Raw genomic sequence first — 21,343 nt, forward strand, 5'->3', positions numbered from 1 at the left:
TCACCCTACCAGCTCAAGAGGTGAGTTCAATTGGTGGTCATCCCCCTCTCAGAAGGAGCTTAGCTATGATATCCACGAGGCAGAAAGCTACGTCCTCTGTGTTCGCCACAATGGATGTGGCAACCCAGATGGAGCTCCCACGAAAACATGCAGTCATCCAGGTCTCAAGCTGCAGGGCGTGCCAGAGCTTTTCACTGGTAATGGATGGCAGTAGTGAGAACAGCTGTGTGAGGTGTGACCAAGTGGATGATCTGCTCAGCCTGGTGGCAGAGCTACAAGAGGAAGTAGAAAGGTTAAGGAGCATCAGGGAGTCTGATAGATAGATAGACAGACTGGTGGAACAATGCTCTGCCCTCCCTGAGACAGAAACAGGAATAGCCACCAGAAAAAAACCCAAGATCAAGGGGATCCTGTATCCTCCCCCCGCCAGGCTGAAGGCAGTAGCTTAAAGGGAAGGAGTGAATGGAGGCAAGTCCACGCTCGGGGTGGAAGGTAAACCTCCTCCTTGCCCACCTCGCCTTCCCAGGTGCCTCTGTACAACAGGTATGAGGCTCTGGATGTGGAAAGCCAGTCAATGGATGATGTGGATGACGTTCCATCTACACCAGAGGTGCCGCCAAGGTCAGAAAGGCCTACCCCCCATATCACGACCACCTCCACAAGGAAGAAAAGACAGGTTATAGTTGTAGGTGACTCCCTTCTGAAGGGAACAGAGGGTCCAATATGCTGGACAGACCCTCCTCTTAGGGAAGTCTGCTGCCTCCCTGGGGCCCAAGTTAAGGACATCACTAGGAAACTTCCTAGCCTGGTACGACCCTCGGACTGTTACCCATTACTGTTCTTCCATGTGGGTGGTGATGAAGCCACAACATGTAGTCCAAGGGTGATCAAAAGAGACTTCAGGGCCTTGGGATGGTTGATAAGGGAATCTGGAGCACAGGTTATTTTTTTTTCCTCTCTCCTTCCAGTTGCGGGCAGAAACGGACGGACCCAGTCTATTAATACATGGCTCCGTGGCTGGTGTCACCGACACAATTTTGGGTTTTTCAATAATGGGATGGCCTACATGGCACCAGGCCTGCTGGCGTCAGATGGGATTCATCTTTCTCAAAGGGGGAAGAGGGTCTTTGCTCACAAGCTAGTGGGGCTCATTGACAGAGCTTTAAACTAGACTTGAAGAGGGAGGGGGATAATATCAGGCTTGCCCATGACAATCTGTGGGATGACACGCCAAGTTAGAGGGATGGGGTGCTAGTGAGGGCCCTCAGCCTGTTGCTCTGTGACGTGCTGGGTACACTGGAGCACAGCTGAAGTCTTATAGAGATGAGTCAGGGGCTCTTGAGGTAATAGGAGCCAACAGGGAAACCCCCCGGGAAATACCTCAAAGGAATTAAGGGGTGTTCCTCTAAGAAGGTGACACAGCTGACAGCCCAGCTGAAGTGCCTCTATACCAATGCACACAGCATGGGTAACAAACAGGAGGAGTTGGAAGCCACTGTGCTGCTAGAAAGCTATGACCCAGTTGCCATTACTGAAACTTGGTGGGATGAATCCCATGACTGGAGTGCAGCTATCGATGGCTACAGGCTGTTCAGAAGGGACAGGCAAGGAAAGAGGGGTGTAGGGGTTGCCCTCTACATCAAGAAATGGATAGAGGGTGAAGAGCTGTCTCTGAAGAATAGCCATGAGCATGCTGAAGGCTTATGGGTAAGAATTAGAGACTGAGGCAACAAAGGGAACGCTGTGCTTGGTGTCTACTACAGGCCGCCCAATCAAGGGGAGCCTATTGATGAAGCCTTCTTACTCCAGCTACAGGAGTCTTCGCGCTCACAGGCTCTCATCCTGCTGGGGGACTTCAACCACCCTGACATCTGCTGGAAAAGTAGCACGGCGAGCTGTAGGAAATCCAGGAGACTCCTGGAGTGCATTGAGGATAACTTCTTAAGCCAGGAAAGAGACAGCCCTACCACAGGGGATGCGATACTGGACCTGATGGTCACCAACACAAGTGAGCTAATCAGAGACATCAAGATTGGAGGCAGCCTGGGCTGCAGTGATCATACACTGGTGGAGTTCACAGTCCTGAGGGATATGGGTCAGGTGAAGAGTAAAGTCAGGACCCTGAATTTTAGGAAAGCAAACTTCCAGCTGCTCAAGTAATTAGTCAATAGGACCTCTTGGGAAACTGCCCTCAGGGACAAGGGAGCAGAACAGAGCTGGCAGATCTTTAAGGATGCTTTCCATAGAGTGCAAGAGCTCTTGATCCCCAGGTGTAAGAAATTAGGCAAGGAAGGCAAGAGACTGGCATGGCTGAGTTGAGACCTGCTGGTCAAACTAAAGGGCAAGAAGGAAATGCACAGGCAGTGGAAGCAGGGACAGGTATGCTGGGAAGAGTATAGGGACGCTGCCTGGTTGTGTAGGGATGGGGTCAGGAAGGCCAAGGCATGGCTGGAGCTGAACTTGGCAAGGGATGCAAAGAATAATAAGAAGGGCTTCTACAGGTATGTCAGCCAGAAAAGGAAGGTCAAAGAAAGTGTACCCCCCTGATGAACAAGACTGGCAAACTTGTGACAACGGACGAGGAGAAGGCTGAGGTACTCAACAACTGTTTTGCCTCAGTTTTCACTGGCAACCTCTCTTCCCACACCTCTCGAGTGGATGGACCGCAAGATGGGGACTGGGGGAGCAAAGTCCCTCCCACTACAAGAGAAGATCAGGTTCGTGACCACCCGAGGAACCTGAACATACAAAAGTCTATGGGACCCGACGAGATGCATCCCAGAGTCCTGAGGGAACTGGCTAATTGCCAAGTTGCCAAGCCACTCTCCATGATATTTGAAAAGTCATGGTAGTCAGGTGAAGTCCCTGGTGACTGGAAAAAGGGAAACATTGCATCCATTTTTAAAAAGGGTAGAAAGGAGGACCCTGGGAACTACTGACCTGTCAGCCTCATCTCTGTGCCTGGGAAGATCACGGAACAGCTATGCTAAGGCACATGGAGGACAGGGAGGGGATTTGAGACAGCCAGCATGGCTTCACCAAGGGCAAGTCCTGCCTGACCAACCTAGTGGCCTTCTATGATGGAGTGACTACACCCTACACCAGTGGACAAGGGAAAAGCTACGGATGTTGTCTATCTCGACTTCTGTAAGGCCTTTGACATGGTCCCCCACAACATCCTTCTCTCTAAATTGGAGAGATGTGGATTTGATGGGTGGACTGTTTGGTGGATGAGGAATTGATTTGATGGTCGCATCCAGAGGGTAGTGGTCAATGGCTCAATGACTGGATGGAGATCAGTGACAAGTGGTGTCCCTCAGGGGTCCGTATTGGGACCAGTACTGTTTAATATCTTCATCAATGACATAGTGGGATTGAGTGCACCCTCAGCAAGTTTGCAGATGACGCCAAGCTAAGTGGTGTGGTTGACACGCCTGAGGGATGGGATGCCATCCAGAGGGCCCTGGACAAGCTCAAGAATTGGGCCCGTTTGAACCTCATGAGGTTCCACAAGGCCAAGTGCAAGGTCCTGCACCTGGGTCGGGTCAACCCCCAGTATCAATACAGGCTGGTGGATGAAGGGATTGAGAGCAGCCCTGTAGAGAACGACTTGGGGGTGCTGGTGGATAAGAAGCTCAACATGAGCCGGCAATGTGCACTCACAGCCCAGAAAGCCAACCGTATCCTGGGCTGCATCAAAAGCAGCGTGGCCAGCAGGTCAAGGGAGGGGATTCTGCCCCTCTACTCTGCTCTTGTGAGACCCCACCTGGAGTACTGTGTCCACTTCTGGGGCCCACAACATAAGAAGGACATGGAGCTGTTGGAGCAGGTCCAGAGGAGGGCCACAAAGATGATCAGAGGGCTGGAGCACCTCTCCTATGAAGACAGGCTGAGAGAGTTGGGGTTGTTCAGCCTGGAGAATGGAAGGCTGTGGGGAGACCTTGTTGCGGCCTTTCAGTACTTAAAGGGGACTTATAAGAAAGATGGGGACAAACTTTTTAGCAGGGCCTGTTGTGATAGGAGAAGGGGTAATGGTTTTAAACTAAAGGAGAGGTGATTCAGACTAGATATAAGGAAGAAATTTTTTACGATGAGGGTGGTGAAACACAGGCACAGGTTGCCCAGGGAGGTTGTAGATGCCCCATCCCTGGACACATTCAAGGTCAGGTTGGACAGGGCTCTGAGCAGCCTTATCTAGTTGAAGATGTCGCTGTTCATTGCAGTGGGGTTGGACTAGATGACCGTTAAAGGTCCCTTCCAACCAAAACTATTCTATGATTCTATATTGCCCTGTTTCCTACCTCCTTTGCAGATATAAACTTTTGGGTTTTGGGTTATAATACTGCCCTTGTAGGGGTTGTGTCTCTAAGTGAAAGTTCTACTGAAGCTTAGGGTAGAAATGAACTTCTCCCACAGTGGGAACACATGATAACTTAAATGATAAATTAAATGTGTGCTGGTGGTCCTCAGAGCCTTCCACAGCTGGTCATCATGTGGCCAGTGAATAGGCAAGTTCTCCACACTTCAGTTAAAATGAAGTCACAGCTATTCATCTTGTCTTTTTTGTGTGTGCTGTAGTTACATCAAGATCTCTGCGAATATGTGGTACATATAAGAGGGTGTACAGACAGAAACTATTGTAGTTTCACACATCTGCATTAATTTCCATGACTAGAGTTGAAGTAAAATCTACCCAGTATGCACTAGTCCTCTGTGCTTGAACTCCCATAGGTACTTTTTACCAATGAATTTGAAGCTTTTTAAAGCATGCGTAAGCACTGCCATAGCATCCCAAGATTTGATAAATGTTTTAGCAAGGCCTTGTTTTCACAAAAACTTGCTGATGCTCAGTTTGCCTTTTCCCACTTTCTTGTTGTGCTGATTTAACACTGTGGGATAAGACATCTTAGTAAGACCTTATGGATGGTAGGGCCTTTAAACTTTATCTTTCTGTTTTTTCCTTATTCTAAGTTCCGTATTCTAAGTTAGTCTATGGTAGTGATCCTGTATTCTTCTTTGTAGAGGGTTCCATTAGGGTAGCCCTGAAACAATTGTGATGAACCTCATTATTTGATTTTTTTTTTTTTCCTTGTATTTTCCTTCATCTCCCCATTCCTCTTGCTTCTAGCTACAGAATTGTATTATAATCTTGCGTTTATTAAGTCAGTTGAATACTGACTTTGAAACTTTTACTCTTTTTCAGGTGCTGCTATTAGTTGATATGCAGTCTGGTCATATTACCTTCCTCATGTCCAAATTGGGTCAATTTATTCTGAGAATCGGGGATGATGAGATAGGTCTTATTTTGCTGATTCTGCTAAGCCCAGTGGGGAATCCATTCCTAGGCAGCCATTGTTTAAGAGGCAGTGTTGCCAAGATAAGGAGTCTATGTATTTTGTCTGAACACTTAATATTGTATGATCCACATCTGTTGATGGATTGGTATTACTTAATGGAGAGCGTAGATGATAGCTAGTTGATCTCTTCATAAAGAAATTGATTTGGAATTAGTCGAGTTCTTTACATCTAGCTCCTGAGCAAATACTTGCAATATCTATTAGACTTTTTCTTTCTATCTCACAATCCTTTTTTTTTTTTTTTTTTTTTGAACTTGCCACTTCCTATGTTGAAAAACATTAAACTGTTAAAATTTCCCATCAACTGTGAATCTTACTGACATGATTTTTGCTTATTTATCTAAATGTAGGATTTAGGCATTTTTGGTGGCATTTTGTCATAGGGTTTTGTCTGGCAGGTATTTAATTGTGTCTTGAGGTTTCTTCTTGCTGAATTTTCTTCTATTCATGTACCATCTTCCACAGTCCCTGTGACATTTACCTATGGCACTGTGCTATGCTGAGAAATGCTATTGTTTTATAACACTCTAATTTACTCAACATTAAAGGTAAGGTAACAGTTGTGTACAATAATACAGTTGTATTTAAAATATCTTTGGTGAATCACAGTGGATGTTGCTCTTAATTTCTGGTAAATAGTTTAAACTCCAGTCGTATTCTACAGTGGGTGCCTTGCTTTTATTTTTCAAGTCAGGTTAATATGTAAGTGTTATAGCATCATGCCTGAAGTAGGCCCTTGATGACAGGAAAGGGAAGTTTGGAAGCAGCCTTGTTGCTCCCCAGTTTTCTCCTCAGCAAGTGTAAGTAAACCCAGCAGTTGTATTTCTTCATATTCTCCACTTCAAAATAAGGAAGCTTTTTCATGCTTTGTTTCTTTCTTTCAAAGTCTACGGATGCAGATGGTTGGTTGAGGTGCTGTCTACAGGAATCAGATTGTGAATAGCTTCGCTTGTTTTTTTTTTTTCCCCTCACTAGTACAATTTAATTGGTGTTAGCAACAGGGAGAGTTGTGGTTCTGTTTTGTGGCTTTAAATATTGTCAATTAAGTGTGTTCTAGTGCAGATGATGATCAATCTACTACCACCACCCCCCCACACACACACCCCCTTGCTGGCTGACAGCCAGATGAATTTTGCTGCCAGTGATAAACTTTGGTATCAGCTTTTGGGTTTTTATTGGTTTGGATTTTGGTATTATATTTACCGGGGGTTTGTTTCTTTTTAAATGCTTGCAACCCAAGTGTACATGATTTTAAATTATTTTGTTTGCGTGGTGGTGTAATTCTGAGGAGAGGAAACTGGACCCCACACAATCCAATGTGAATCAAAGTGAAGACGCTTTATTAAGCATAGGCTGTCCCTTTTATGCACCTGTACTTTCCCTGGCTGCAAGCATGTGCATTGCTATTGGTTAATATTACTGTCCACGCTTCAAGCACACTCTTCTTTGATGTGTTGATTGGTTACTGCTCTGCCACTGGTCCGTTCTTAATTGGCTCCATCAGTTCCTGTTTCTTCTCCTCTGTGTTCGGCTCCCCTCGGCTACTCCCTCAATTCTTGTTTGCTCAACTGCTGTTTTTCCTCATTTCTTCTCTCCAAGGTCAGTTTATTGACACTAACTACATGACTCTTGTCACGCAGCTAGGCCCTCACTCCATACTCTCATACTTCTGGCTCATTACATGACCATTCTCCTCCAAAAACCCCTCTACAATTCCCCCTTTCTTTTCTTGAGCCAGAAAGGCCGTGTTTATCATCCGCTGCAGGGCCCTTTGCAAGCAGGAGAATAAACACGGTAATACAAGCATGATAATACAAATCACTGAACAATCCCATCAATAGCATTTTAATCAATCCGACCAGCCACCCTCCAATTCCCAGATTACCCAACCAGTCATCCAGAAACCCATGCTGTTCCCGTATTTTCTGTGTGGTATCCATGAGCTCTTTGATCTGCTTATGAATTGACTTGGAGTGATGGTTCAGATCCATGCAACACATCCCATCAAAACCCTGACATCCATGACCATGCACTAATAATAAAAAGTCTATAGCAGCTCTATTTTGCAAGGTAGCATGTCGGATACTATCTACATCATTGACTAATGCTTCTAAAACTCTAGGAGTTTGGTTAGCTCTTTATGCAACCTAGCAAGCTAAATTTTGCCTGGCCTTATGTAGGTTAGTATGGTTAGTATGACTTTTCACGTAGGCATTAGTAGAGTTAATTTGCTTATTGTACACGAACCTCCCACCTTCTTACTGGGCAACCTTGGCCAAGCCCTATCCCCACAAATTAGGAATAAACCCTTTGGTAATTTTTGCTTTCAGATCCGTTTAAGGGGACCCCCACTAGACATGTATGAAAGGGTTGTTCGGGCTGAGCTAAGGAGGCACAAAACTGCATCTGGTTCAGGCTCCGCATCAGAGTCACCCAAACGTTGTGACTCCCCTTCCACGGTGTTGGCAGAAGGACTATCAGCTGGTGTCCTCTTGTCAGCTCCAGGATCCAAAGCAGGCTTAACACACCTGGTGGGAAACCACCGCGGCTCTGCATCTGTGGAGACACAAGCATACCCACGTCCCCAGGTAATTAAATCCCACGGGCCTGTCCACTTTCCCGTTTGTAGGTCTCGTGCTAAAACCTTTGCCCTGACAAGAGGATCGTCTCCCTGCAAAGACAAAAAATGAGAGATAATTACAGGACACTCTTTCCCGGTTGGCACAGTTAAATGATTCAATGTGTACACAGCCTTCCATAGGCGAGCATGTGGGGTCTCAGAGCTCATTCCCCCTTTTTGTTTTTCGAGAAGTTGCTTCAGAGTGTGGTGCACTCGTTCCACAATGGCCTGGCCGGTCGGGGAATGAGGAATGCCAGTAACATGTTCCACCCCCCAGGAGGTGAGAAATCGGGCCATGCGTGCAGATACATACGCCGGCCTGTTGTCTGTCTTAATACGTTTTGGAATCCCAAGGGCAGCCCAGGCTTGTCGAAGATGTGAGATGGCGTCGAGTGCTTTCTCGCCGGCATGGGCCGATGCCCACACAACCTTAGAAAAAGTATCCCCAGAGACGTGAACATATTGTAGTATGTGTGTTACGTCCGTTTGCCACAGGTCCAAGGCTTGGCAGCCGCGCGGGTTAACCCTGCGTGGAAACACCAGTCTGGGTCCTAGGCGTTGACACTCCGGACAAGCGGCGGTGATAGATTTCACGTCTGCAAAAGAGATTTTGAATTGGCGGACTAACGCCCGAACCCCTTGGTGAAAAAACTGGTGAGACGGAAACGCTTGACAAACTAGGTCTGGCACTGGAGGGGTCCGAGCGGGGACTGTGAGAGCGTCAGCACGTGCATTCCCTTCACATATGAATCCTGGCAGACCGGTGTGGCTGTGAATATGCAAGATATAATACCTATGCATACGTTGGTTCACTACAGTCCATAGCACTAAGTTCAACCAGTTGAGGTGATCCCTGTACTAAATGCACCAATTCCTGCCATTGCCTTCCGTCATACCAGGTAACTACTGCTTTTCCCAATTTTCCAGAGCTGTCAGTAAAGACCATGGGGCCTTGTACTGGGCTATCCGCTGCCAGCGGCTTTTGAATCACTTGTAACTCTGAATGAGCTTGTAATAATTTGTGAGTGGGAAGATGATAAGATACCTGCCCTTCAAATCCTTCCGGTTCCAATAGAAACGGTAAACTGTTTGCTATACGCCAGCTTACATAATTGCGTTCAATGGGAATTATCAGTCGACTGGGGTCTCGGCCCGTGAGTTGAACGCATCGTGTGCATCCTTTTGTGATTATTTTCGATATCAGCTCAATCTGAGTGCTCACTGTTTTTCATGGTTGAACGGATAAAAACAGCCACTCTAGAGCATGTAGCGGATCCTGCCAGCGCTCATTCCACTGGCCCAATAATCCCATGGGATGATAGTTGGCAATGGCTACATATAAACTTACTGGTGTCTCTAAATCCACACGATGTACCTTTTTCTGCCGCGTACCATTGGCATATTGTGGGACTGTTTTTCATGCCTTGCGGTAATACCGTCCACTGATATCGTTGACAAGGTGCCATGTTGTTCCTACTAGGTATTGAAAAAGCAAATTAGCATTTGTCAGTTTCATGTAAAGGAATGGTGAAAAAATGATCTTTCAGATCAATAACCAAAATGTATAGTCTGCATCAATAACTCCTGGTAAAACAAATAGACCTTGCAAGGTTACACTAGGACGTCCGAGTAATAGTGCACTTAACCCGTTTCCAATGGGTCCCATGGCATTCATTGGTACCTTATGCACTCTGCTATTCTCTGTTGTGATTGCGGTTGCTGTGGTAACATCCAGTCCGGCGCTCCCTGCGGTTCGGGCTGCGAGTTGACTGCATAGGCCTGGAGCTGGTTGGGAAGATTAATTTGTGTCAGCACGCGGTTCCCTCCCGCGTTCTTTCTCCAGTTTCCCTGCACTCTGCAGCTGCTTGTTATCAGCTGACCTTGAGCATTATACTTAGACCTGCACTGCTTAACAAATGCCCCAGCTTCCCACAGCAATGACATATCAAAACAGAGTTATCTCTCCCACTCAGCTTCGACTTCTTAGGGCAATTTTTCTTAAAGTGACCTTCTTGCCCGCATGTATAACAACGATGAGCTACCTTAACTGCTGCCGCAAATGTTTTTGCTAAATGCTCTATCTGAAATGTGGTGGTTCCTACTTTCCCGCAAGCATCCATTAGTTCGGTTAAGGTGGGGTTACGATTTCCCATCCCTGCAATAACTTTCCTGCAGTCCTCGTTTGCGTTGTCCTTCGCTAACTGTAACAACAATGCTTCTTAAGCAGCCCCCCTTTGTATTTGTTTGTCTAAGGCAAATCAGTCCCCAATTGAATGGCTCCCATTCAGGTGGGCCGCTTCCGTCCCCTCGATATACTGGGCAAGCCAATACCCCACCACCCATAGCAGCCGCAGCCCCGAAATCACCGTCCGCAAGTGCGTGCTCTCTTAACTTTCTCCAGAACCTGGCTGGGTCCAGGCCAGACACAGTAACCTGGACTGGCTGCAGCGTGAATAACTCCTCCACGCTACCGCCTGACTTTCCCGACCCTCGGGCTCTGCAGCAATTATGTCCCACTTCCATCTCTTCAGAAAGGTCTATTAAGGGTGGCTCAGTCTCAGATTTGGGTAACGGGACGGTAGAAGGATCAATGTTCCGCTGCTGTTCCCTGGGCAGTGGGGGGGGCTCTGGCGGCGCGGTGGGGAGGGGGGGCTCTGGTGGTGCGGAGGGCAAAGTCACTGTGAAAGGAGCTGTAGCCACCTCAGCCGCCGCCTTTGCCTCTCTGTCTGCCTTCATTTGCTCCAGTGAGTCTAAAAGTAATCTCCACGTTGTCAACGACACAGTGGCGATCTTGTCCCCCCTTGAGGCAGCCTCAAAGAGAGACGTTCCAGTGCTTTGCCACATACTAACTTCGTAAAGCAGTCTGCACCGTAGCTGGCAAATCATTCTTTTTACACCATATCAATAGTCTCCGGAGCAAATGGTCATCGTATTTTACCCCTCTCTTAGAGAGGATATGTAGGAGAAGCCTTAATATCGCACTTTCTTCTTTAGAGATATTTTGGCCCATCTCCGTTCCCCCGGCTGCTCACCTCACTGGGTGTCCCGTTGCAACGTACGTTCCTTATTCTGCGGGTCATCCTCCGCCCCCCCCCAGTCTCAGTCCCGGTGAACCGTACTCCAGCCGGTGCACCTTCTGGTCTGTTCCTCAAACTTGCCGTCGATTTACCACTAAATCAGTATCACGTCGGGGTCACCATCTGAGGAGAAGAAACTGGACTCCACACAATCCAATGTGAATCAAAGTGAAGACGCTTTATTAAGCATAAGCTGTCCCTTTTATACATTTGTACTTTCCCTGGCTGTAAGCATGTGCATTGCTATTGGTTAATATTACTGTCCACGCTTCAAGCACACTCTTCTTTGATGTGTTGATTGGTTACTGCTCTGCCACTGGTCCTTTTTTGATTGGCTCCACCAGTTCCTGTTTCTTCTTCTCCGTGTTCGGCTCCCCTCGACTACTCCCTCAATTCTTGTTTGCTCAACTGCTGTTTTTCCTCATTTCTTCTCTCCAAGGTCAGTTTATTGACACTAACTACATGACTCTTGTCACGCAGCTAGGCCCTCACTCCATACTCTCATACTTCTGGCTCATTACATGACCATTCTCTTCCAGAAACCCCTCTACATAATTCCAATGTTTTCCCTCATGATATCTCTAAAGTATGGTAGTATTTAACCTAATGAGGAATTTGATTCAAGTTTTAACTCTGTTCCTTTGTAAAATTGCTTTAGAAAACCAAATGTTTCAATGTTTTTGAATAGTCATGAAATAAATGTTTAACTTTAAATATTATTCTATTTAAATATGTTAAATCTAGTGTGAAATGAATGTACAGGTGGAATAATCCAGTGGCTCAAGAATATGCCAAGATCACTTGGCACAAGTCATATAATCAGTGACAAATTCAGAGTTTGTGTGGGGAATTTTACTGCTGTTATTTTAACAGTATAAGATGGTCTGCATGGATTTATATTATTTTTAACAACACACTTCTGGTTTTCCAGTTACTTTTATAAACAATTGATTAAATAAAGTGTTTGGTAGTATTCTGTATATAGTTGGTCCAAATCAGAATATGAAATGTTAATTTGCAAGTATTTCCTTAAAGATACTTTTTTCCCTATTATTTTTATGAAAAAAAGTAAAACTACGGAAACAAAACTGAGTTTATATTTGCTTTGAAGAAATGCATGCTCAAAAAAAAAATTGGGGGGGACACACTGATCTAAAAAGACTTAAAACAGTTGTGTTTGTGTATACAAAAAAATATGTGGGGTTTGATAGAACTACGTAAGGGTTTGGGTGGGTGAGAAATACCCTTGTTTGACTCCTCTAATGATTAATGTTCTCCCTTCTTTCTTGCTTCTGTCTCTTCTTTTTTTTTTTTTTTATTTAAGGTTTAGTGAAAAGTATCTGATTAAACTCTGAATTTTCATTCCTTATTTATTTAGTCCAGTGCATTCATTTGTATGCTATCCATGTGTCTAGGCTAAGTTAACGATTTATAGGTGAAGCTAAAGTCTTTTTAATGTGACCTTTTTTTTTTTTTTAAGTCTTGTTTAATTAGCCATTGTGTAATATCCTGTTAACTTCTAATTGCAGCCAATCAGGTGATGATTCTGGGTCAGCATCAGCTTCTGGATCTGGTTCAAGCTCTGGAAGCAGTAGTGATGGAAGTAGCAGTCGATCGGGTAGCAGTGACTCCGAGTCTGGTTCAGAGTCAGGCAGTCAATCAGAATCAGAGTCTGACACATCTAGAGAGAAGAAAGAAGTTCAAGCTAAACCACCACCAAAAGTTGATGGATCTGAGGTAAAACAAAACATATAAATTAACCCTTTGTGGGGAAAAATACCACTGTGCAGAGTAGTTACAAGAGTAGTTTTAATTTAAACAAACAAAAACCCCATAATTTTTACTTAGAATTTTAACTTGATTGAGTTAGTGAATGCACATGCTTAGCTCTCATAACAAACCTTGGGCTCTTAAATTTTCCTCTCTATAAATACCCACAGTTAGATACTAAATTTTATCATGCAGAAGCACTGATTAACTTATAGCATATTTTTGAAGACAAAGCCACACATAATGTTGTTATGTTCTCTTCAAAAGCCTGTTGTTGTTCAGGACCCCACTGAAAATCATTTTTCTTTCTGGTCACTTGATAAAGAGGGCGTACAATCTGGCTGTAATCTGGAATATGCATTCTCCAGAAACCAACAATGCCTAAGAAGGCTTGTGTTTCCTTTTTGTTAGTTGGTGGGGACATAGCTGTTATTTTGTTGATCACCTCTGTCGGGATCTGGCGATGCCCATCTTGCCATTTAATCCCTAAAAACTGGATCTCCTGGGCAGGTCCCTTGACCTTGCCTCTTTTTACGGCAAAGCCAGCTTTCAGAAGAATTTGGATTATTTTCTCCCCTTTCTCAAAACCTTCTGCTTCTGTGTCACCCCATACAATGATATCATCAATGTATTGCAAGTGCTATGGAGCTCCACCCTTTTCCCGTGCAGTCTGGATCAGTGCATGGCAAATCCTGGGGCTGTGTTTCCACCACTGGGGCAGTTGATTCCAGGTGTACTGGATACCTCTCCAGGTAAAAGCAAACTGTGGCCTGCACTTCAGTGCCAAGGGAATAGAGAAAAACGCATTAGCAATGTCTATGGTGGCGTACCACTGGGCTGCCTTTGACTCCAGTTCGTACTGAAGTTCTAGCATGTCTGGCACGGCAGCACTCAGCGGTGGCGTAACTTCATTTAGGCCACGATAGTCCACAGTTAATCTCCATTCTCCATTAGACTTTTGCACTGGCCATATAGGACTATTAAAGGGTGAGCAAGTTTTGCTAATCACTCCTTGATTTTCCAATTGTCTAATCAGTTTATGAATGGGGATCAGGGAGTCTCGATTGGTGCGATATTGTCGTTGGTGCACTGTGGTAGTAGCAATTGGCACCTGTTGTTCTTCGACCTTCAGCAACCCCACAACAGAAGGATCCTCTGAGAGGCCAGGCAAGGTAGACAGCTGTTGAATGTCCTCAGTCTCTACAGCTGCTATACCAAAGGCCCATCTATACCCTTTTGGATCCTTAAAATACCCTCTCTTGAGGTAGTCTATGCCAAGGATGCATGGAGCATCTGGGCCAGTCACAATGGGGTGCTTTTTCCATTCATTCTTAGTTAGGCTCACTTCAGCCTCCAATACAGATAACACTTGAGATCCCCCTGTTATTCCCGAAATACTGATAGATTCTGCCCCTTTATGATCCGATGGCATGAGCGTGCACTGTGCACCAGTGTCTATCAGGGCTCAATACCTTTGTGGTCTTAATGTGCCAGGCCATCGAATCCACACAGTCCAGTAAACTTGCTTGTCCCTCTCCTCCACCTGGCTGGAGGCAGGGCCCCCCTAATTAAGAAATGGATTCATGCTGCTCACGGGGATTGGACCTTCATTCCCCTTTTTCACATTTGGGAAATAGGGATCTGAGGCCCATCTACCCTGACTGGGGTCCTGCTCACTGGTAACTGGAGCAGCCATCCTCCTAGGAAAATTCTCTCTGGTATTTCTTTTAGCTTGCAACTCACGTACTCATGCCTGTAGGGTACTGGTAGGTTGTCCATGCCATCTACTCATGTCCTCCCCATAATCATGCAGGGTAAACCACAGGATACCTCGTGATGTGTTCCGTTTCCTTCGAGCTGGTCTTGTAGGAGAGCGCTTTCTCCTAACGGCTGCGATGCGGGCCTGTGTAGGTAGAGAGTCAAGTTGATTCTCGATCCTGGACAGTTTGTCTGACAGTTGTTTAAATGAGTCCTTGTTTTCCTTAGTCAGTTTTTCCATGGCCGAGACGCGGGCCTGCAGCGGGGAAGAAATACTATCTTCATACTGTCGCATACAGTTAGCCATTTTACCCACACTAGGTCGTGCCATAGCATCTTCTCCCCAGACCAATATTGACAATGTATGGGTGTATGTCGGTGGAGCACTCTTCACAACCTTCTGGAACATGGATTGGTTGCATTCCACTTCATCAGGATTTACAGGATCTACAATGTCCTGAGGGTGTTTATAAATGATCTCTTGCACAGCTAGTTCTCTAAGGTAGTTAATACCTTTTTCTATAGTGGTCCATTTGCTTGGGTGGCTCATAACATCATCTTTATAGGGATACCTGCTCTTTATGGCTGACAAGAGTCATCTCCAGAGACTGATAGTGTTTGGCTTTTTCGCAAGCGCTTTATCAATACCACCTCTGGACAGGGATCCCAACTGTCTGGCTAATAACCAGGTAATAGTTGGCTCATCTTCATGACGGCTGAAGTCTTTCCTTATATTTCGCAGGTCCTTCAGGGATAGGGATTAGTTGGTTACTTCTGCATCCGAGTCTTCCTCCTGTGATTGTTCTGCTTTGGAAGGACCTTTCTTCTGTGATGGGTCTGCTTTAAGAAGGTGACCAAGGTGGCCCTCATCTATGTCAGGTGCTGGCCCTGCCTGAGAAGGACTCTCACCTGTGTCAGGTGATGGCTCTGCCTGAGAAGGTTCTGCATCATCATCCTTCACTTCACAAGCTGATTTCTTTTGGTATTTCTTCCTGATTATAGAGGTGATTGGTACCGGCACAGATTGGTCCTCTGGTCCATCTGTGGTGTTTCCCAATGGGCTTGAAGTAAGCATAGAGCACTTGCATCTGCACTGAGCACCAGTAGCAGATGGGGGTAGAATCACTGTGGTAGACACCGGGGTTGGTGTAGCTGTGGTGCCCATTGTCAAGGTTAAAGTAATTACAGTGCCCATTGTTGGAGTTGGAGTGACTGCAGGATCTGTCGTTGGAGTTGGTGTGGCTACAGTGCCTGTTGTCGGGGGTAGGGTGGATGCAGTGGCTGTCCCTGGGGCTGCAGTAGCGGCGATGCAGGTTGCAGAGGCTGGCGTAGCTGTGGTGCCTGTTGTTGGAACTGGAGTATTGGCAGTACCTGTTGCCAAGGCTGGTGTAACAAGGATGCCCATCGTCAGAGTTTGAATAGATGCAGTTGCTGTCATAGAGGGCGCAGCTGCTACGATACAGGCTGACGAGGTTTGAGTGGATATAGTGGCTGTAGCAGCGGCACACACTATAGGAGCTGAGATGGCTGCATAACACCTACACCTGCACCGATATTTAATTTTATACCACACCTGAAACACATTCAGGAAAACCGATAATAAAAACATGCCATTTAGATAGCCCCATCCGAAATTCCCAAAATCTAGCGGAATCAGCTTGCTGGAAGAGGAGAAGGTACTATTTCCCGAAGATTGGAAGTGTAATCATCAACGAAATCCGCTAGAGGGCGCCCGGAGTACGCAGATGAAGTCGCCGCCACTGATTCGCGGTTAAAGCTGCCCGTCATTGTGTTATAGAGATGAGAGATCGGAATAGTAACGGCCCAGTTCATCACGGCATAAATCAGTATCAAACCCCATAGCAAAATGATGAATTTCGACCAGCGTCCACTGCTAAACCACACGTAAACATTAATAAGCAGCAAGCAATAACACAGTGCCCACTGCAGGTAAGGCAGCATTGCAATACTCAACTGGGAAAGAAACTCTGTAAAGAGACGAGATAACACAGCATTCAAAAATTACATTATCATCTTAGCTATCTGTTTTAATTTCCATCCCTTATGAATCTCAAAGGAAGAAATCTGATACTCTCTCGAATGAGCTATCCAGGTCTCCTTCCGCCAGAGCTGGGATTCAAACTTATCAGAGCAACCTGTCAGGGCCCTCTCAAACCGAGTCGAGCCCCATCTTGGATGCCAATAAATCTGTCACAGTTTAAGGCTGGGCCAGCTATTAAACCAGTGGCAGACGCTCTCTATTAACCCTCCTCTCCCCCCAGAAGGGGAAGGAAAAGAGAAAAGGGAGAGAGACTTATGGGTTGGAAAGTTAAAACAGTTTTAATAAACTATAATAATGAAAAAGAGTATAATAATAATAATGGAAATAATTAAATATATACAAAACCAAGATTCAGGCTCCCCCAATGACTGTCACGTCACCACTGGTGACAGACAGACTGGTCTTAGTGACGGACAGGAACTGGATTTAGGAACGCAGGGATTGGGATCGGGGGCAGCAGGAAAACGGACAGAGTCCTCTTTGGACACCGGCCATAGCAGAAGAGAGTGAGACCCTTGTGATCCCCCCACTTTATACTGAGAATGACGTGTATGGGATGGAATACCTTCGTTGGTCAATTTTGGGTCACCTGCCCTTTCCGCTCCTCCCTGCAGGTGTGACCCCCCCTTCGGCTCTTCACTCGTAAGCAGTGAGGAATTTAGCAGTGACCTTGGTTCCTCTAAGAATAAGTACAGCAAGAGCCTTTCTGCATAACATCCCTACTGGTGCCTCAGCGATAACTACAAACTTTGAGCGTTATCAGTCCTGGAAGCAGACACTGTCTACAAAACATGCAGTTAGTTTCAGAAAGTGCAGTTACTTAGAAGAGACTTAGCTGAAAGTAAAAGTCACTGAAAGGAAAATGGGTTCTGTTTTAGGCCAAACCAGGACAGATACTTACCTAAATCTTATCATGGAGAAGCACCGATTAACTTATTGCATGTTTTTGAAGAGAAAGCCACACATAATGTTGTTATTTCTAAAATATTTTTAAGTTGTCTCTCTAATGCTTAGTTTCTTCATATCAATAAATGATTTCACAATTTCAGGCTTAGATACAGCTTATCTTCTGTATGGGGAAAAAGTCTGCCAAATTTAGAAAAAAAAAAAAAAAGTGCTGTTTAGAAATCTCTTAAATGCGATGGGTGAAAGTTACCTGAACTCTCCTCTGTTTCTCTGTGTAATATGGCCTAAATTTGGATGATATATGAAAGGTAATAAAATATTTCCTACCGAAGATTCAAAGGCTGTTAAAGATTCTTTTTTTGTGTGGGTTTTTTTTTGTTATTGTTCACGTTCATACTTTTGATACTGTCTCTCACAGTATCCTTCTGGACAAAATGTCCAGCACACAGCTAGACAACAATTGGCTGACAGGTCGGGCTTAAAGAGTTTTAGTAAATGGGGTCACATCAGACTGGTGGCCAGTCACCGGTGGGGTCCCCAGGGCTCGGTTTTAGGTCCAGTGCTCTTCAATGTTTTTATAAGTGATCTGGATGCAGGAATCGTATGTACATTAAGTAAGTTTGATGACGATACTAAACTAGGAGGAGCTGTGGCCTTCCTCAAGGGTAGAGAGGCCTTACAGAGAGATCTGGATAGACTAGAGAGCTGGGCAATCACTGACCGTATGAAATTTAACAAGAGCAAGTGCCAGATTCTGCACCTGGGATGGGGTAATCCTGGTTATACATACAAATTGGGGGATGAGAGGCTGGAGAGCAGCCCCACGGAAAGAGATCTGGGAGTTTGGGTTGATGGCAAGTTGAATATTAGTCAACAGTGTTCCCTGGCAGCCAAAAGGGCCAACTGTGTCCTGGGGTGCATCAAGCACATCATAGCTAGCCAGTTGAGGGAGGTGATTGTCCCACTCTACACTGCACTGGTGCGGCCCCACCTCGAGTACTGTGTGCAGTTTTGAGTGCCTCAATAGAAGGAGGACATCAAACTATTAGAGTGTGTCCAGAGGAAAGTGACCAAGATGGTGAAAGGCCTCGAGGGCAAGACTTAGGAGGAGTGGCTGAGGTCAGCTTGGAGAAGGGAAGGCTGAGGGGTGACCTCATCACAGTCTACAACTTCCTCAAGGGGGACAGCAGAGGGGGAAGGTGCTGATCTCTTCTCTCTGGTGACCAGTGACAGGACAGGAGGAAATGGAATGAAGCTGCGTCAGGGGAAGTGCAGATTAGACATTAGGAAAAGGTTCTCCACTGAGAGGGTGGTCGGTCACTGGAACCAGCTCCCCAGGGAAGTGGTCATGGCACCAAGCCTGTCAGAGTTCAAGGAGAGTCTGGATGACACTCTTAGTCATATGGTTTAGTTTTAGGTAGTCCTGCAAGGAGCAGGGAGTTGGACTCGATGATCCTTATGGGTCCCTTCCAACTCGAGATATTCTATGATTCTATGTACTTCAGTATTCCCATATGAAGCAAAAATGCATCAGCTAAGTGGCCTGAAAGGACTTATCTAGATCAGTTTAAAAATTTACTTTAAAAAAAAAAAGTTATCTTAATAATACAGAGACCTGCACAACTATTGTTATACTTACTGTAAAAATTGTGCCGGCAATTCTCATGTAACGTTCCTTTCTGCAGAAGTCTCACTACTTTAAAATGCTATCAAATATTATTAATGCATGTGGTATTTTATAGCGAGTTTATTATTATTAATAAAATTGAGATCCATCTTAATAGTGATGTTGCTCATCTTAAGAAAAGTAAGTATGTGGTAAACTTTAAAGTATCAATAGGTTTAAATGACTCTTGTGTCTGAATTCCAATTCAGTTTTGGAAGTCCAGTCCAAGTATACTTGCTGTGCAGAGATCAGCAGTGCTCAAGAAGCAACAACAGCAGAAGGCAGCCTCATCAGACAGTGCTTCAGAAGAGGTGAATAACATATAAGTTAGTAAATAAAATGGAAACATGCATGCCTCATTACCCAATATGTTAGAATAAAATTATGTAGAGCCAAGTTCTGTTATAAGTGTGTGTGTGTTTAAAAAGTCTGGTTTTAGTTTATAAAAGTAATGTTCAAATAACTGACGTGTTTATAAGGAAACATGGAGGGGGGATATTTAGTTGCATGTTTTCAGGTGAGTTGTGCCAAAATGATAGCAGTTTAGATGATTGATATTTTTAGCTAGATATTGTGATGTATAGACAAAGTTTTCAAGTCGCGTAGTATTAACTTTCATTGTATTTCTGCCTTCTGAGTTCCGTAAAGACAGTTAAAAATACTAAGAGACTTTTCCACTATTGTTTCTATATAAAGGTAGCTGCTGCAGTTTTCAAAAACACTATATGGAGTAGAAAGCTAGGTTTTTGCAACTTTTGTAACAGCTATAAAAAAAATCTTGTATTTTGAGAACCATACTTCAGTTTTAGAGATTTATAAAACCTAAACCATAGGCTAAACAAAAGTTGACTTTGTGCAGTAGGAATATCTTTTAAGGACACTAGTGACTGTGAATTAGAATTTTTTTAAAAGCAGACTTTCATATTTCCTTCATTATAAAAAAAAAAAAAGTAAGTATTATGATCACAAGTCTTTAATTGTTACTCTGGGCATCTTTTTTTTTTTTTAGTCAGATTTAACTGCTCACCGTTAAAACTAAATAAAGGCGTTAATCATATATAGTTAAAATATTAATTTATAGCTGTTGCTAAGTACTCTTTTCCTGAAGACTCTTTTTCAGGATAAAAATGATCCAAATTTAATCTCTGAGATTAGTTTTAGGAAAAGAATTTTAAGAGGGTTCATTGATTTATTTATTATTTTTTGTTTAGGAGTGGAGAGAGAAGAAACACACATGCTATTCTCAGATTTTTCTTAGTGGTGTTTAAATGGGAGAGGATATGAAAGGTGAGAGAGCTCTCAAAGGGCAGGAGATTTTATTAGGCTTTTGATAGAACCTTCATCTTGGTTTATTAACTTGCAGCAGTCTAAACTATGACTATGTGTAGGCACAATGATTATATTTTAAGACAGTTTTTTTGTAGTGTTTTCTAGAGTTCTGCTGACATGGTATATTCATAGATGGAGAAATACAAAATAAATAGCAATCCTGATCTCATTCAATATCGGTGGGTACACTAAGGGGGATGAAGAGGATAAGACATGAAGAATATGATTTCAGTTTGAAAGTGAGAGCTGAATTATCTTTTTAATACTAAAAATATTTCATTCTTTTTGTGGTAATAAATTGTATATATTCTTTTCTTCATCTGCAGGATTCATCGAGCAGTGAAGATTCTGCAGATGACTCTTCCAGTAAAACCAAGAAGAAAAAACATAGAGAGTAAGATGTTTTTCATAAATAATATAATTTTTTGTTATGGCGACATAATGCTTAGAATTACCTAGGCTTCACTTTTCTGCACTTGAAATACATAATCTTGTGCTTCTCAGTTTTGATTAACATTTGGGAATATTTTAAAATAAATACTCTCAAAGGAACATATATATCACTATTCATTTCTGAGCTAAAGAGACTGTATTGCCTACAGTGTTATTGAAAAACATTCATCAGCACTTTATTTTTAAAGTAGTCTTATTTGCGGCATATTTTTGAGCTGAAGATCTTCCCTGAAAATTATTGAAGAAATAGGAAACTACTTAAGTAGGTTGTCTCAGATAAATTTTAAGTTGGAATCCCATAGTTCATGCCAAATTTTTAAACATTCTAGAGGCAAAAACTCAAAT

The 21,343-nt window shown here is 44.1% G+C and overlaps 1 protein-coding gene across 4 annotated transcripts in view; it reads left to right on the top strand.

Moving 5' to 3' along the window:
• LOC137675684 (chromodomain-helicase-DNA-binding protein 1-like) overlaps positions 1 to 21,343 on the top strand; it is an 85,862-nt gene that overhangs the window by 14,737 nt on the left and 49,782 nt on the right. For all 4 annotated transcript variants that reach the window (XM_068421853.1, XM_068421854.1, XM_068421855.1 and 1 more), the window contains exons 3-5: positions 12,584 to 12,791; positions 19,426 to 19,527; positions 20,872 to 20,939. In XM_068421853.1, the coding sequence (XP_068277954.1) occupies positions 12,584 to 12,791; positions 19,426 to 19,527; positions 20,872 to 20,939 (378 nt within the window). The remainder of the gene's footprint in view (positions 1 to 12,583; positions 12,792 to 19,425; positions 19,528 to 20,871; positions 20,940 to 21,343) is intronic.

This window comes from Nyctibius grandis, chromosome W (genome assembly GCF_013368605.1).
Source record: "Nyctibius grandis isolate bNycGra1 chromosome W, bNycGra1.pri, whole genome shotgun sequence".
Classification (NCBI taxonomy): domain Eukaryota; kingdom Metazoa; phylum Chordata; class Aves; order Nyctibiiformes; family Nyctibiidae; genus Nyctibius; species Nyctibius grandis.